Source organism: Neophocaena asiaeorientalis, unplaced genomic scaffold, assembly GCF_003031525.2.
Source record: "Neophocaena asiaeorientalis asiaeorientalis breed wild unplaced genomic scaffold, Neophocaena_asiaeorientalis_V1.1 scaffold743, whole genome shotgun sequence".
NCBI lineage: Eukaryota > Metazoa > Chordata > Mammalia > Artiodactyla > Phocoenidae > Neophocaena > Neophocaena asiaeorientalis.
In genome coordinates, this window is record NW_020174055.1 from 1,301,578 (window position 1) to 1,319,093 (window position 17,516).

Consider the following 17,516-nt stretch of genomic DNA (forward strand, 5'->3'; position numbering starts at 1 on the left):
GCAAGTTCAGTTCCTCCATTCATTTTTTTAAAATTTGGAAGCAGAAATTTACAGAGCATCTGCCTTGTCCCTGTGAGCACTGGGACCCTTAGCTATTTGTGCCATCAGTGCCTTCTAGTCTTTCTCTGGGCAGCAAGGAGCACATGGGCATAAATGGCCGGTATGGAATTATCTCAGTGACCTGTTGGCAAATTTACTCCCAACTTGTCCTCTTTTCAGTGGAAACTCTAGCTTTTGTCCAAACACTACCTCTTCAACTAAAACCTATTAGGTTTTGTTCTGTTTATAATCTAGAATTCAGGCTAGTTAAAATTATCTTCCATATATATTTCTAGATAACCGAGTATGTTCTCAATTTTTAACCTAAAGAAAATGTTTTTCCTGCTCCTCACCAAACACAGTCACACAGACGCACACAGACCTTTCAGATTCTGTTTCTAAGCTCTTCATCATTTTTATCAGCTTCTACAGGATTTTTTTTACATTCTTTACATCTCTCTTACTGTTTAGAATTTGGAGATGCACATGCATGGCAAGAGCAAGTTTACAGAATGTTGAATTCTTTGCTCAGAACAGAAAATGTCGGTGTAGCCTTTGAAATGTAAAAGACAGTAAAGCTTCAACTGAACTCTTTTCTAGAGATTTTTCCAGAAGGACTCAGCTTGTCCTGGACAGGTCTAGTTTGGACGGGCAGGATGGGCTGAAGCCTCTCTGGTCACACCCAGGTGAGAGGCCCTGGTACTCACACTGCCTCCTCCTGAAGGGATCTCAAATGGTCCAGGGGATGTGTGCACAGCATTGATCATGAGACATGCAGAGCATCAGAAATGATGCATCGTTTAACCGGCCAATGCTTGATCAGGGTAGCAAGCTTTTTACTCCATGAAGAGTAGGCTTTGTGTGTTACGAATAGTGTATGGGATGGAGACCAAGGGATTGCTGTGCATTTATTTTTATTTTTAATATTTTTTCCAGCATTATTGAGGTGTAGTTGACAAATGAAATTGTAATATATATATACACATACACATATATATGTATAATATATGTATGTATATACGTGATATATATGCATATGCATGTGTATATACACACACACACACACACACACACATGCATATGCATATATATTGTGAAATCATTTATTTCCACAATCAGGTTAATTAACACACCCATCACCTCACATAGTAAATTTCAAGTATAAAATATTATTAACTATAGTCACGATGCTGTACATTAGATCCTCAAAATGAATCCACCTTATAACTGAAAGTTTGTTCCCTTTTTGATCAACCTCTCTCCCATTTCCCCCACCCTCCAGCCCTTGGCAACCGCCATTCCACTCTGTTTCTATGAGTTAAACTTTTTTAAAAAAAATTCTTCATGTAAGTGATATTATACAGGATCTGTCTTTCTGTGTGTGGCTTATTTCACTTAGCATAAAGCCCTCCAGTTTCATCCATGTTGTTGCAAATGGCAGGATTTTCATCTTTTTAAAGGCTGAATAATATTCCATATAATCCACATAAATTTGATTTTATGTATATATATATATATATACACACACACACACACACACACACACACACACACACACACACATATATATATATATAATATTTTATCTGTTTATCCATCAACAGAAACTTAAGTTGTTTCCATGTCTTGGCTATTGTGAGTAATGCTGCAGTGGGGTACAAATATCTTTGTGAGATACTGATTTTGTTTCCTTTCCATGTATACCCAGGAGTGGGATCGCTGGATCATTTTTAGTTCTTTTTGTAATTTTTTGAGGAGCCCCCGTACTGTTTCCATAGTGGCTGCACCAATTTACATTCCCACCAACAGTGTGAGACTGCTGTGTGTTTAAAGCAGGTCTCAGCCTGCTTTCGTCTTGGTTTGTCTCATTGCCCACGTAGGCATCTTCAAGAGCTCCTGCTACATTGATGTGCGATGGTTCCCCTTTGATGTGCAGCAGTGCAAACTGAAGTTTGGGTCCTGGTCTTATGGAGGGTGGTCCTTGGATCTGCAGATGCAGGAGGCAGACATCAGCGGCTATATCCCAAATGGAGAATGGGACCTTGTGGGTAAGCCCAGCAAAGACGTGATACTGGCAACATAGAAGGAAGCTGCTTTATTACTGTGCTGGCTTAAAAAGTTTGGGATTTTCCACTCTGCTTTTCAGCATGAGCAGTTATTGAACCCTGCAGCATTCTCCATGATTTACTGAGAGCTCTAGGATGAGAAACAAAAAACAATGAGAAAATTCAGTGCTTTCCATAAGGAACTTGCAGTTATGGTAAGGTCAGTGCTAGTATGGGCATCTCTACGTTATTCAAATCTGCTTCATCCTGAAAATCAGGTGGAACAGCAAATTGCAGTTGATGGGAACCTATATTTGATGATTTTAAATAGAAAACAATAATTACATTTATAATGGTGTCGAGTTTACAATGTATTATTTATAATCATGGTGTCTTAGTCCGTTCAGGCTGCTATAACAGAATGCCATAGACTGGGTAGCTTATAAACAACAGACAGTTATTTCTCATAGTTTGGAGGCTGGGAGTCTAAGATCAAGTTGCTGGCAGACTCAGCGTCTGGTGAGGACCTGCTTCGTGGTTCACAGACAGCTGTCTTCAGGCTGTGTCCTCACACGGCAGCAGGAATAGGGGAGCTCTCTGGGGTCCCTTTTATAAGGGCACTAATTCCATTCCCAAGGGCTCCCCCTCATGACCTAATCACCTCCCAAAGGCCTCACCTCCAAATAACCATCACTGTGGAGGTTAGGATTTCAACATATGAACCTTGCAGGGGACACATTCAGTCTAGAGCACATGTAATTTGAATACACAAAAAACCTGCCAATTTGTTCAAATATCACTAAGATACCCTTAAATAAATCTATAATAAACCTAAAGCATTTATTCAGACAACAATTAGCCAGTGTTTTGCACTTAACAAATTCCATGGCTCTGTGTGTGTGTTATAACCCCTTAAAATAAACTGCATCCTTTTATTCAACGGTGGTTCCTTTCTTCCCCTGGAACTGAAGGGATCCCTGGCAAGCGGAGTGAGAAGTTCTATGAGTGCTGCAAAGAGCCGTACCCGGATGTGACCTTCACTGTCACCATCCGCCGCAGGACCCTCTACTATGGCCTCAACCTTCTCATTCCCTGTGTGCTCATCTCTGCCCTGGCCCTCCTCGTGTTCTTGCTCCCTGCAGACTCTGGGGAGAAAATCTCCCTGGGTGAGTACCGGGTCTGAGCTGGGATGGGAGGGCCCTGCCTTGAGGGTGGCAGTCTGGGCTCTAGGTGCAGAGATGTCCAGGGCCCACTCCATGCATCCCAGCCCAGGGTGGCTCCCTGACACCACAGCCCACTGTGCAGGATGGCCAGGCCCTCTTGAGATTCCACAGGCTCCTCTGATCCTGAAAAGAGGATGGGGATGCCCAGGGAAGAACCAATTCTTCCCTGAGGGGCCTGTACCTTCTCCCCTTCTGCCACCCCACCCCACCCCTTGGTGGCAATCAGCTGGAATTTATTGTGGACAGGACACAGTTTAGTTTAATATAGTATCAGCTTGCATCTATATATGGCCACACACAGTGTAATTCCTGATTATCCTCCAATAGGAAGATAAGAAAACTATGATTTAGATTGGTGAAATGAGCTCCTCAGCATCTCAGAGTTACTAAAGATCCTATCTGGTACGCGTAGAAATCATTCTCAAACCTAGAACTTCTGACTGTGAGTGTCAACTGAAAAAAAATGTTCAACCGAAAAGTTAAGAATTATGTTTTATTTGGTGGACTTTCTGAGGACTTCAAGCCTGAGACATAGCATCTCAGATAGTTCTAGGGATGGCTCTGAAGAGGGAAGGGAGGAGCCAGGGTATATGGGAGTTTCTGCCACAAAGACCAGGTAGTCAAAACATCAAAATATTACTGTTGATTAAAGAAAACCAAAGGGCTTCCCTGGTGGCGCAGTGATTGAGAGTCCGCCTGCCGATACAGGGGATGCGGGTTCGTGCCCTGTTCTGGGAGGATCCCATGTGCCGTGGAGCAGCTGGGCCAGTGGGCCACGGCCGCTGATCCTGCACGTCTGGAGCCTGTGCTCCGCGACGGGAGAGGCCACAACAGTGAGACGCCCATGTACCGCAAAAAAAAAAAAAAAAGAAAGAAAACCAAACACCTCAAGTTAATGAATTTAGTGCTTTTCTGTGTATGGGAAGATGCAAGAGTCTGGGCTCACTGAAATCACTCCTTTGATATGCACCTCACCTCTCTGGGGCCAGTATCCTGTGTTTTCTCATCCCGAGTCCCCTCAGGGTGCCCCACTGGGGAGGCTGTAATGTGATGGCTTGATGGCTGCAACATCCTTTGTTTACTGATATGGCAGGTGATATTTTTCATTCATACAAGAGCCTCGGGCACATTAAATGACCTATCCAAGGTCACACAGCTAGTAAGTAGAAAAGTCAAGAACAAAACCCAGGTCTTCAAACTGTATGTTTTCTTTTTCCTGCTACATGAAACTACCTCTCGATACTAATGTAATAAAGAAAATGAGAGATACATGTGCTGAGGTCAATGATTTATTTTGAGTTGTTCTTCTAAAGTTCTGGCTCCTAAGTTTGTTTTCCCAGGGACTCCTCTGGAACTCCAGTAAATGGCACAGACTGTCCCCAGAAAGATGCCCATTCCCATCAATATAGAAAACTGTGCATTTGGTTTCAGGAATGTCATGGCCACCACCATCCCTCCCTCCACACCTCCTTTGACTCTTGGGCTGGATGGAGTTCAGGCCTTACCATCTGTTCTGTCTCAGGGACCACTGTATGTCTCTGTTCCAGGGATCACAGTTTTACTCTCTCTTACCGTCTTCATGCTGCTGGTGGCTGAGATCATGCCTGCTACCTCTGACTCAGTGCCCTTGATAGGTAAGCAAGCATCCAGCTCCTCTAAAGACATGGCCTTAGAGAGTGCCTGGGATTTTGCAGCACAGGCAGGGAGCAGAAACTTGTCCCGCAGGAGACTGGAGGGCTGCATGGCCCCCCTTTTCTGCTGTGAGGAGATGACTTGCTCTAACTACTCAGAGTTGACCCATGGCCTCTGCTTATGTGGCACATAGAAGGGGAGGGGGAGTCTGGCTTTGTGGTTTGGCCTTGAGATGCAGAAATGCCCCCTTTTCTCCCACAATGCCCCCCTCACACTTGTTATGGAGCCAGAGATTTTTACCATTAAAGATGCATTATTTTAGCTTGAGTCACTGTTCTTCCACAAATTATTTGTTACACGTTAACTCTCATCCATTGTTTCTTGAGATAACGTGATGTCTCTGTAGAAAATTAACGATTGTGAGGGAAGGTGAACAGGACAAATATGTTTTGGCCACATGTTGGGCTGCAACTTGCAGGCCTGCAAGCCCTATACTTGCCCAGACTCAAGACTGAAGAGTCCAGAGACAGGACATCAGTTGTTTGGTAGATGGGAGATCTTACACATCTGAAGCAAAAGGGTCCTGGAGTGACACCCCACCAGTTATCTAGGGGAATTGAAGTCAGATTGGCCCATCGGTTACCTGGGAAACCAGCAGAGGGGCACAGCCCTCTTAGCCCCTTGGGCTAAGTACCTTCAAGGGGCGGAGGTCTTCCCTTTGTTAAACTATCAAAGGGGAGCCATTCTGAACTAAAGATTAAACAATCACTAGCTTCGGGGCAGCGGGACAAGGATGTAGGTATTTACTCTTTAGGCTCTGCAATTAGGGGGGAAAGTCAGTCATGTGAGTAGGGTGTAGGTGAAGCAGGGACTGGTCCAGCAGGGGATGCACAAACCACACACAAAGGCAGGTGTAAGGATGACCTTCTGCCCAAGGAAGGATGACAGAGACAGGAGGCAGCATCACCTGTTGCTTTGAACCTCCCTGGACTGGACTGGAATTAGCAGGAGTGTGCCGAGGGGTGCTCAGTGGCCCAGAGGTTAGGACCCAGTACCCTGGCCACTGCAGCCAGGGTTCTGTTCCTGGTCAGGGAACCAGACCTCCAAGCCAGTTATGAGGACAGGAAGCAAACATTCTGCCAATAGATATTAGTTTTAATGAGAGTCCCCACTCCCATTTGGCGGTGGAGGTCAGAAACAGGAAAGCAGTATACGGGTGGCAATCCTGTGTGATTAACCAGGGGTAAGTAGGAGTGGGGTGCCTTACACGATATCGCCAGGCTTCACGAATTAAGAAGCCAAGGCCCTTCTTAATGGAGGTTTCTGGATGTGTAATATTTTGACCAGACAGACTGTTGGTATAAAAAGCCTCTGAGGGTGTCATATTGGTATGGTGTCATACCATCCTGGAAGCAAGGAACCTTCTTTCAATCTGACATTCTGACCCCATCCTTTCTACCTTCTAGCACAATGCTTTCAATAGAGACCTGCAGCAGAAACCACCCTTAAAGGGGCAGTCGGCAGACCCTGTTGTGTCTGAAGAACCCACAGGCTTGGTTGGTGCATAGCCCACATCTAGAAGGATGGGATGCTGTTGGCCTTTGACCTCTGTTGTTGAGATTTCAGCTGTGGGATCCAGTCAGCCTGGATCCCTCCATAGGTCATTGTATTAGTCTGCTAAGGCTACCACAATAAAATTCCACAGACTGGGTGCCTTACACAGGAAAAATTTATGTGCTCACAGTTTTGGAGGCTGGAACCTCCAACCGGCAGGGTTGGTTTCTCCTGAGGTCTCTTTCTTTCTCTTGCAGATGGGCACCCTCTGCTGTGTCCCCGCATGGTCTTTCCTTTGTATCTTCACATCCCTGTGCCTCCTTGTGTGTCCAAATTTCCCCTTCTTATAATAAGGACACCAGTCAGATTGGACCAGGTGCCACACTAACAATCTCTTTTTAACTTAATTCCCTCTTTAAATGCCCTCTCTTCAAACACAGTCACATTCTAAGGTACTTGGGGTTTACAGCTTCAACATATAAATTTTAGGGGGACAGAGTATGCAGCCCATAACAGTCACAGTTTGGTCCCCCCTCCCTTCCCTCCCCAGAGGTCCCTGAGGCTGATGATAAGTCTGGTAGCTCCTTGTAGGTTCCTCTTGGTCTCCCTGGGAGAGCAATGAGTTCCTGCCTGCCTGAAGGGCAGGAGGTGTTTTTAACCAAGTGTGTGGCTGCACACTTAGCCTCGTACCAGGATGCTTTCTTTAAGGGCCCAGCCCCTTGGTGGTTGGCCACACTGAGGCTTTGTTTGTTTGTTTGCATTTATGTTAGGATAATTTATTCTGTTGCTTAGAGAGGCCTTGTGTGTATATATATTTTGTTTTGTTATTTTTTAATACTCTTTTTATACTTGAATCCATCTTTGCTTCTAATCCCTTTTTATTTTATTTATTTATTTTATTGATTTACAATGTTGTGTTGGTTTCAGGTGTACAGCCTGATTCTTTTCCCTTATAGGTTTTTACAAATAACCTACAATTATTACAAAATATTGAGTATTGTTCCCTGTATAATACAGTAGGTCCTTGTTAGTTATCTATTTTATATATAGTCGTGTGTATGTTAATCCCAACCTCCTAATTTATGCCTCCCCCACACTGGAGGTTTACTAATCAGAGTTGGAAATTAAGGAATGCCCACCCATGCCAGCTTTCTCCTATACCCTTGGCCCATAAAATTGCTAATCCTTGTGCAAACCCTGCAGAGAAGGCATTTCCATCCCTGTTATACTGGTGAAGAAGCTAAGGCCCAGAGAGGCTGAGTGGTCTGTCCAGGCTCACAGACGGCCGCCAGTGGACCGGGGGGGAAACTCCATGCTGCTTCTCACCTGGTCCAAGGTGGAGAAATGCATCCTTGCCCATCAGAGCTGAAGCTGATGTTCTCAGCCTGAAAAGACACTGCAGCTGACCTCTTCTTCCGGCTGCACAGCTGGCACTCCCCACCCCTGTGGCTCTCAGTAAGTAGATGGGGGCAGACTCTATCATTAGTAGAGTCATTTTTCAGGTCTGATAAGTCAGCCAGTGGCACCCGGGTCTGCCCTTGCTAGATCCCCGAAGCCTGTCCGTGGCCTGCAGTCATCACAGTGGTGATCACACCCTCTGTGCCAGGTGGTTTCAGTTCTGACAATGGTGCTTTCTCATCGGACAACCTTATCACCATCCTGTGAGGTGCAGTTAGCTTTCACTGAAGGGTGAGGCAGGCAGGGTTCCCAGCAGTGCAGTCAGCTGGTGAGGCCGCTCAGCAGGGTGGGAGGAGGAGGTCTGTGTGCTCTGGATTGGCCTCTGCCCACCAGGAATGTGCGTGGTGGGCTACAGGCCTGGAGGAGGTCCTGCTCTGCTCTTGGGCATTGCTCCCCAGCCCCTGGTGGTCAAGACAGTCTGGGTCCCCTGCACTGTGCCATGGTGACACGCTGTGACCTAGCCCCAGGTCTCCCCTGCATCTGCTCTCTCTGCAGCCCAGTACTTCGCTAGCACCATGATCATCGTGGGCCTCTCCGTGGTCGTCACAGTGATCGTGCTACAGTACCACCACCACGACCCTGACGGTGGCAAGATGCCCAAGTGGGTGAGTTCCTCCCCAGCTCCTCCACCAGAGGGAGGGTCAGGCCCCTCCCCAGAGGAGGCTCCGAGGATGGCTTACCTATTTTAAAAATCCCACAAACAGCTAGCATTCCTAAACAAAAAGCTGCAATTTCTTACCTGTCTGCGTATCTCTGCTTCCAGGGCAGTATGGTGAATGCTCTTAGGGTCCCATGGGGCTGTCCTTCCAATCTGATATCCCAGAGCAGGGCTCAGGTCGAACACTCTGCACCTTTCACTGGACAGTGTTTCTAAACCTCCTTTTTGCACGTACACTGTTAGAAGCAACACACAAGATGAGCACACAGCTGCTGGTTGGATCTTCAAAACAGAATGGGGAGGGAAAAGAGTAAGAAATAGAGTGAACAGTGTACAAATATATACAATCAGTTGTCAATGAAAATAATCAATAAAATATCAATAAGAAGCATAGAAAAGAGTTTTATTTGAGTCAAACTGAGGACTAGCCTGGAAACCGGCTTCCCAGATTAATCTGAGAAGCTGCTCTGGAGTAGCAGGGTTTTCAGCACAGTTTTATATCCTGTCAGAACAAAGAACATGAAATGAGTCGGGGTTACATTTCTTCAAGATAAACAAAACAAAACAAAACAGAAACACAGATTAGCACGTACACGGCAAGTCAGCATGGCCTTGGCGCCTGAGAAGGGAGTCTTATCATTGGAGGACCAGCATTGGTGTTCCAGGAAGAGAGGCATTTAATCTTTATTTTTATTATGGACATTCTTTACTTCTGGTCAGTGTGCCCTCTTCTCTAATAATTAAAGCAGATGTCTGTTTGATAGGCCACAAACAGGCTATTTTAGTTAGCATCAAATTCAAGTTAACTCATGTATAAGGCAGAATGACGGGATAAAAGGAAATGGATGGATGGGACTTCCCTGGTGGTCCAATGGATAAGACTCTGTGCTCCCAATGCAGGGGCCCGGGTTTGATCCCTGGTTAGGGAACTAGATCCCACATGCCGCAGCTAAGAGTTCGCATGCCACAACTCAAGATCCCGCACACGGCAAAGAATATCCTGAGTGCCGCAACTAGGACCTGGCACAGCTAAATAAATATTAAAAAATAAAAAGGAAATCGATGGTAAATAAATGTTTGTCATCTGAGCCCAGGTCAGGCCACATGGTCCCAGTGCCTCCCAGCGCTGATGTGTTGTGACGTGTGCTGATGCTTCCCCAGCCATGGGCCGTGCTCCACTGGAGTCCAATGTCCAAAGCTCTACACCACCCTCGCCGGGCTCTTGGGAAACCTTGCTTGGGGGACAAGCAGGGCCTGGACTTTCCCCGCCTCGCTTGGTGTGACCAAAGCCCCGGCAGGGCAGAGCTGCCCCCCACCCCTCACCCCACTTCATACTTGGGCCCCACAAACCCTCCAGTCTTCCCATCGAGAGAGCAGGGCTTAGGGACAGTTGGGAGCTCAAGAAGCCCTCTCATGCCAAAACAAGCCTGTCTTTGCAGACCCATAAATCTTGCCTCCAAGTTCAGAGTCAATTTAGGACTCACCAGTGCACTAAATGTAACTGCAAGATGTAAGATGCATTCCCTTAATCTCCAGGAGCAGGGAGTTCCTGGCCCTTCTAAAAATATCCATTGTGCAATAATTTACAGTTACCCAAAAATTAACTTAGGCAAGACCACTTTTTTTTTTTTAAGAAATTGGCTTTACAGAGTGACTGCCCTTGAGTTCTTTTCCACAGCAAATCCTTACACTTAATAATTCTCTCGTGTTAGCATACAGTATTGGTCTTTCTCTTTCTGACTTACTTCACTCTGTATATATGGAATTTAAGAAAAAAAAGTGTCATGAAGAACCTAGGGGTAAGACAGGAATAAAGACACAGACCTACTAGAGAATGGACTTGAGGATATGGGGAGGGGGAAGGGTAAGCTGTGACAAAGCGAGAGAGAGGCATGGACATATATACACTACCAAACGTAAGGTAGATAGCTAGTGGGAAGCAGCTGCATAGCACAGGGATATCAGCTCGGTGCTTTGTGACCGCCTGGAGGGGTGGGATAGGGAGGGTGGGAGGGAGGGAGATGCAAGAGGGAAGAGATATGGGAACATATGTATATGTATAACTGATTCACTTTGTTATAAAGCAGAAACTAACACACCATTGTAAAGCAATTATACTCCAATAAAGATGTAAAAAATAATAATAATAATTCTCTCGTGGCATCAGCAATGGGCTCCCCAAAATGGTGCCACCTCCCACATGGGTCACATCACCACAGTCTGTGAGCTTGTTTTGAGAAGTCCCTCCCCCCTCAAAAAAAGAAGCTGAGACACGTTTGCACACATTCACCTACATTCTCATCTGACTTCTTTATAACTCTGATACACTTTCTTGTCTATCCACCCATTTGTTTGAAATAACATTTACATGTTTCAGAGGTCAAAATCAAAGAATTATACATGGGCTTCCCTGGTGGCGCAGTGGTTGAGAGTCCGCCCGCCGATGCAGGGGACACGGGTTTGTGCCCCGGTCCGGGAAGATCCCACATGCCGCGGAGCGGCTGGGCCCGTGAGCCATGGCTGCTGAGCCTGCGTGTCCGGAGCCTGTGCTCCGCAACAGGAGAGGCCACAAGAGTGAGAGGCCCGCGTACCAAAAAAAAAAAAAAAAAGAATTATACATAAGGAACTCCTGCTCCCATTCCTGCCCCTCCCCCTACTTCCACCACCAATTGATAACCATTTCAATTAATTTCTTTTTCCTTCCAGTGTTTATGCAGATGCCAAAATATAAACACATATTCTTATTTCTTCTGTTTTGACTGATGTAAAGACAAGGGGATTAGGGCAGTAAGATACAAAACCATTTTTAATGACCTGGTAGCACTTTACTGTTCCAGAAAAATCTGAATTAAGAGCATATGCTGATTATTCACCTTTGAGCGCAAGAGCATGTTAAAGCCAATGGTGCAAAGCAGATATGAAACTTGTATTTCTCTTTCACTTTATATAACACACTGCATTTTTTTTTCTTTCCAAGTGCATATGAAACATAAACAGCCTCCGAGGTGCTTTCATTGTGATCTGTTGCCGTGAAGAAGACCCTGCCGGTGCGGTGACATTATGTGACATTCACACAGCCAGAAACCAAACCATAACCTAACAGCAGAGGTCACAAGCACAGTCTGAGAAGTGCCAAGAGGATAATCTCATCTTCTGAGATGCTTTAGCCTTGAAAGCTAATGATTTAGGCCATGAAATTCAAAATAGATTTAGCTTGAGCTATGCCCCAGGGGATGTGCAGACCCCCACTTGGCAGGCACAGCCCTAGATCTGAGGCTCAGCTCTCCCTTCCAGGCTGCCTCTGGGTTTGGGAACACTCACTGCCCCACGTGCTCCCTTGAGCTCTGACCCCAACTTTCTGGTGCCTTCTGAGTGGGGGTTTGGCTAAAGTCACAGGGGGCTTGCAGAGAACCTAGCAGACTCTTTTATAGATGAGGCTGCAGAAGTCTGAACACATTAGGTGACTCAAACTCACAGTGTGATCTTGACCCAATTTTTTTGCCTCTTTGAGCCTCAGATTCTTTTTATTTTTATTTTATTCGAGTATAGTTGATTTACAATGTTGTGTTAGTTTCTAGTGTACAGCAAAGTGATTCAGTTATACATATATATTCTTTTTCAGATTCTTTTCCATTTTGGTTTATTACAGGATATTCAATACAGTTCCCTGTGCTATACAGTAGGACCTTGTTGTTTAACCATTCTATATATAATGGTTTGCACCTGCTCACCCCAAACTCTCCACCACCTCCCCCTGAGCCTCAGCGTCTTTACCTGTAAAATGGGGGAATTATACTCACTTCACTGGACCCTGAGATGCCCAGGTGAGATGGCTTGTCTTGAGCCTCGTGTCCACGTGGGGCTGTGTGTTTCTGCTCCTTACTGATCCTGGAAAACAGAGTCTGCAGGCTGGCTCTTCCAGGCTCTGGAAGTATGTCCATAGGGTGTGGGCAGGATAAAAATTGCCGCCTATGATGGACAGAGGGTGATCTTTACAGCTGCTGCAAAACTGCTCTTACACCTTCTTGTTCTTTTCATTGCTGTCTCCAGACCAGATAACTGCAGTTATCTTTGATAAGTGTCATAAAAATGGTTACCAAAAGAAGGGTGGCAGACACGAATTTCACAACTTGCTGCCTGCACTTACAGATGGGAAGCATACCTGCTACACTGCTGATGGAATTTGCCTACGATCATAAACCAAAATTCAAATCAGTATCTGGATCATTTCAGGGAAAGGGCTCACTTTTCTTGCACTTGTCTAAATAGGCTTGCAAGAATTTTTTAAAAGCTGGATTGAGGTTTCACAAGGGTCTCTTCTTTCTATTAGAAGGGAGAAACAAATCTCTCCAGCATCTTCTATGCATGCAGGTAATGTATGTTTATAAAACACTTTAGGCCAGAGGTCGACAATCTATGGCCCTGGTGGCCAAATCCAACCTGCCAACTGCTTTTGCAAATAAAATTTTATTAGGAAAAAAAGCCTTTTTGCTCTTTTGCATGTATGGCTGATTTTGCACTATATCAGCAAAGCTAAAATATTTACTCTCTGGCCCTTTAAAGAAAGTCTGCCAACCCCAGCTTCAGACTTTTCACAGCATTTTGTCTCATATCATCTCCTTCAGTCTTCACTGCAGCCTAATGAGTTAGGTTAGAGGTTCCTAAACTCCCATGGTTCACAGTACCTTTCATGTCTCAGGGTTTTGTTTTTTTTTTTTCCCCACAGAGCACCTAGGACAAGAGGAATACCTAATGGTTCTGTTATTTAAACAGGTCAAAACAGCTTACTAAGTACTTATACCCCGACAGCTTAGCACCCATTGGCACAGCAAACTTCTCTCATCTTGGGAGCGTGCTACCCTCCTTGTCTGTTCCACGATGACTTTCTTGGCACTTGCCTTTTATCAGGACAAGTTCCAAAATCTACTTTGCAAGGAATGCAGTGATCTAATGTGACAGTCTGAACTGTTTCAGGCTAGGGGTGCACACAGTGTCTGACACATGCCACAGGGTTGCCCTTGAAACTTCAATATCTCCAGGGGTGCCCTTGTGAGTTTGTCACCGCACACTGGCGTACCTCACAGGGAGTTAGAGTTGGTGGTCCCTAGTTCCAGATGAGGAAGGACCGGAGAGGGTGACTTGCTCTGTTCCCCAGCTCAGGGCTCTCTTTAGAAGACAGCCCTCTCCTCCCACACAGGCTGTCCTCCTTGAGATGGCAGTGTGCGCATAGTTCCTTCCCAGGGTGATTTTCTGTATTGCTTTGTCATTGCCTCACATTCGATTCAACCATTGTACCGCGTTGGCACTGCTTGCCTGTGTAAACTCGCCTGGGAAGGCCTGGGGACCTGTCACCCTTAGGGTCCGCCCCCACGAAGTCTAGCTGGTATCACAGCATCCCCTTGGATGGACCAGCCATGCACCCTTCCCCGCCACCCTAACGGTGTGCTGTCTCTGCAGACGAGAGTCATCCTCCTGAACTGGTGTGCCTGGTTCCTGCGCATGAAGAGACCGGGGGAGGACAAGGTGCGGCCGGCCTGCCAGCACAAGCAGCGCCGCTGCAGCCTGGCCAGCGTGGAGATGAGCGCCGTGGCGGGGCCGCCGGCTACCAACGGCAACCTGCTGTACATCGGCTTCCGTGGCCTGGAGAGCGTGCACTGCGCGCCCACCCCTGACTCGGGGGTCGTGTGCGGCCGCGTGGCCTGCTCGCCCACGCACGACGAGCACCTGCTGCACTGCGGCCAGCCCTCGGAGGGGGACCCGGACCTGGCCAAGATTCTGGAGGAGGTACGCTACATCGCCCACCGCTTCCGCTGCCAGGATGAGAGTGAGGCCGTGTGCAGCGAGTGGAAGTTCGCGGCCTGTGTGGTGGACCGCCTGTGCCTCATGGCCTTCTCGGTCTTCACCATCCTCTGCACCATCGGCATCCTGATGTCGGCGCCCAACTTCGTCGAGGCTGTGTCCAAAGACTTCGCTTGACTCCGTCCTGGCTCCCAGCATGTAGGAAACGCAGAGATGGGCGATGACGTTGGCTTAGGGAGAACTTTGGGTTGCTGATTCCACAGCACCGTTAAACCCGAGGACGCAGATATACCCTATCGCTGTCATGTCGGTTTCAGTTTACTTGTTACTTTCAGTAATGGGATCTCAGCACGTTTCTGTTTAACCCTCTTTGATGGGCCACTCGATATCCTCCCAGCATCCTTATAGTCAGCAGGACCCTGGAGAGGTCTTTTTGCCCATTCTCCACTGCCTGGTGTGCCCTTCAAAGAGGTTCGGGAAGCTCAGGACTGACTGCCAGGTGAGGCCTGGGTAGCTGGTCTGCATGCCTGCATGTCACTTGCTGTGAGGGCTTACATGAAAATTCATATCTGCTTTGCCTGTGTACAAATCTAGATTGAAGTTAATCGTCATCATAAACTACACTCAGTAAATCCATCAGATAATTGACTGATGAAACAAAACTAAACTAAAACTTAAAACCCAGCTGCTTGGTTTTACTTCAATTCAGACTTTAATTTTCTCTGCCAAAGACAGTTGGTAGAGAGAAACAGTTTTATGCTGTGTCTACATTTTTAAAAAGAGACAGTAATAGTTCATCCTGTAAATTACACTTTTTTGCCAGCCTACCCTGTGAGGGGAACCAGGAGGGACACAGATGTGTGTTGATTCTGAACCAGGACCAGACCCAGTCAAGTTAAGGGGATTTCTGTAGATCCCAGGCACTCCCAAGCTTTCTGTGCTGCTCCCCAGACACTGGCAGGTTGAGTCGGGCTGTTCTAGTCGACAAAGCCCAAAGGACAAGTAGAATTCTATTAGAATTACCACCCAATGTAATAATAGCTGAAGGTGATTTAAACCATCTATGTGTTTGTTTTTTTTAATATAAGTAATAGCTGAAGCTAAATTAAACCATATGTGTTTTTTTTTAAATAATGCATTAGACACTTCACATGTATTGGAGTTGACTAGCCTTACAAATTTGTGGACCCATACAACTGCACAACATGAAGTCACCAAAGTATTCTATGCCTTTTCTCCGTGTGTCAGGGCCAAAGGGCAGGGGTTTGGGCCTCTTCTGGCTCCCTCTGTGGCAGGAACTGGGGAGGGGGTGGCATGGCTGATGGCTTTCCTGAATGGCAGGCCAGTGGTGGTTAGCAGGAGGGGCTTACAGACTAACAGTGGCTGCACACCCAGTAATTCCAGTTTCTGGTTTGGGGGGGGATCTGCTTTCCCACAGTTCACACACACAGCTTCAGCCCAGAGAGCTGGCTGAATGGGTGGATTCACCGGAGGTGTATGCTTTGAAAGCTTGGGAAATTTTTATTTTAAATCCAGGTGGTGATGCAGTTCTCCACTTAGATTGTCTAGCTGACAATCATCCCTTTGCTTCTCCCATCCTTACTGTTTAATGTGATCAGAGGAAGACATAAGACAATCTCTCCTGTTCTGTTGTTTCATCTAGTAACTCTCAGAGCTCAAAACTGCAGAAGGTGTCTGAGCTCCTGGGCATCTTTAATTTGCTTCTAACCCCTGAAATGGATACATCATGAGGGAAGATTTGATTTTCAGAGCAAAAGAAATGGCATGCACTTCTTCAGCCATTTATTTCGCTCATTTCTGGGTGGATCTGTGTGCACTGAAGAAGATGGAGGCTTGTGTATGGTGTGTGTGTATGTGTGTGAGAACACGTGTGTGTGAGCACCTTCAGAAAAGGCCCCTGGTTTACAGCAAGAAGACTGATAAATAAGGGCATTCCAGCAACATACCATTTGGAGCAGGGTCGTCCTCAGAGTACACTCATTCTATGTTGAGTGGACAAAAAATGCACAATCATTTTTTTTTTTTTTTTGGTCTATTAAAGTGTCTTTAGAAACAACTAGAAGTGTTTTGGTATATAAAGAGAGTGCTTCATTTCTTATTGCTATTCGAAGTTGATCCCTACTACATTTTCCTTTAATACAAAACCTTTTTGGTTTTGTATTTTATACAGAAAAACGTAAAAGGCAAACAAAAGGGGTTTGTATTTTGACCGCCCAAATAACTACTCTGCGATTTAAAAAGTAGTAATAAGGAAAAGATGCACACATAGGAAGACAAGTGTGAAAGGCTGAAAATAAGCCCCCACCCACCCCAGCCCCTGCCTTCTCTCCTCACAGGGGACCGTCAGTGAGCTTCTGGGGAGGGATGGGCATTTCCAGAAAAAAAGGAAGGGAGAGAGGCTGAGCAGGGAGGAAGAGGATGTGGAGAGACACCTTCCTTTTTTGTCTGTTTCTAGTGTCCTGCACTTTGCTTTTTTCACTTGGTGTTAAGAGATCTTTCCATAACAACATATAAAGATCTACCTCATTCTTAATAGCTGCTTAGTGTTCCATTGTCCCCGTGCACTATAATTTCTTTGATTAGTCTTTTATTAGTGAACCTATAGAGTATTTCCTGCCTTTATTTTTATACACAGATCTAAAATTAGCATCCTTGTACTTATATCATGGCATACTTTTGTGACTGTATCTTGATATCAATTCCAACTTGAAAATGGAGTTGCTGGATTTAAGGTTATGTGCATTTAACACTTTTGTCAATATTGCTAGATTATTCTTCAAAAATTGACCCGTGGCTACACTTAAGAGTATAATGAAAAGGTCGATTTCTCAGTTTTCTCGAACAACTTTTTTTCCAGTCTGGTGAAAAATGATATTACAGTATCATTCTGATTTAGTTCACTTTATTAGGAGTGAAGTTGAACATCTTTACAAATGTTTCCTGGTAATTTTTTGGTAAATTTATGTCCTTTACACAATTTTGGCTTTTTCTTAATTAATTTGGCTGTGTATTTTGAAACCTTTCTGTCTTATGTCTTGAAATATTTTTGTCTTTTGACGTTCTCTATTGATTTGCTTATTAATGGTC

General features: G+C 45.6%; 1 protein-coding gene across 1 annotated transcript in view; it reads left to right on the forward strand.

Moving 5' to 3' along the window:
* CHRNA7 (cholinergic receptor nicotinic alpha 7 subunit) overlaps positions 1-14,696 on the forward strand; it is a 223,545-nt gene extending 208,849 nt beyond the window's left edge. The window contains exons 8-12 of the mRNA XM_024754293.1: positions 1,920-2,087; positions 3,056-3,250; positions 4,855-4,941; positions 8,447-8,556; positions 14,067-14,696. Of these exons, the coding sequence (XP_024610061.1) occupies positions 1,920-2,087; positions 3,056-3,250; positions 4,855-4,941; positions 8,447-8,556; positions 14,067-14,585 (1,079 nt within the window). The 3' untranslated portion in view covers positions 14,586-14,696. The remainder of the gene's footprint in view (positions 1-1,919; positions 2,088-3,055; positions 3,251-4,854; positions 4,942-8,446; positions 8,557-14,066) is intronic.
* The last annotated feature ends 2,820 nt before the right edge of the window (positions 14,697-17,516 follow it).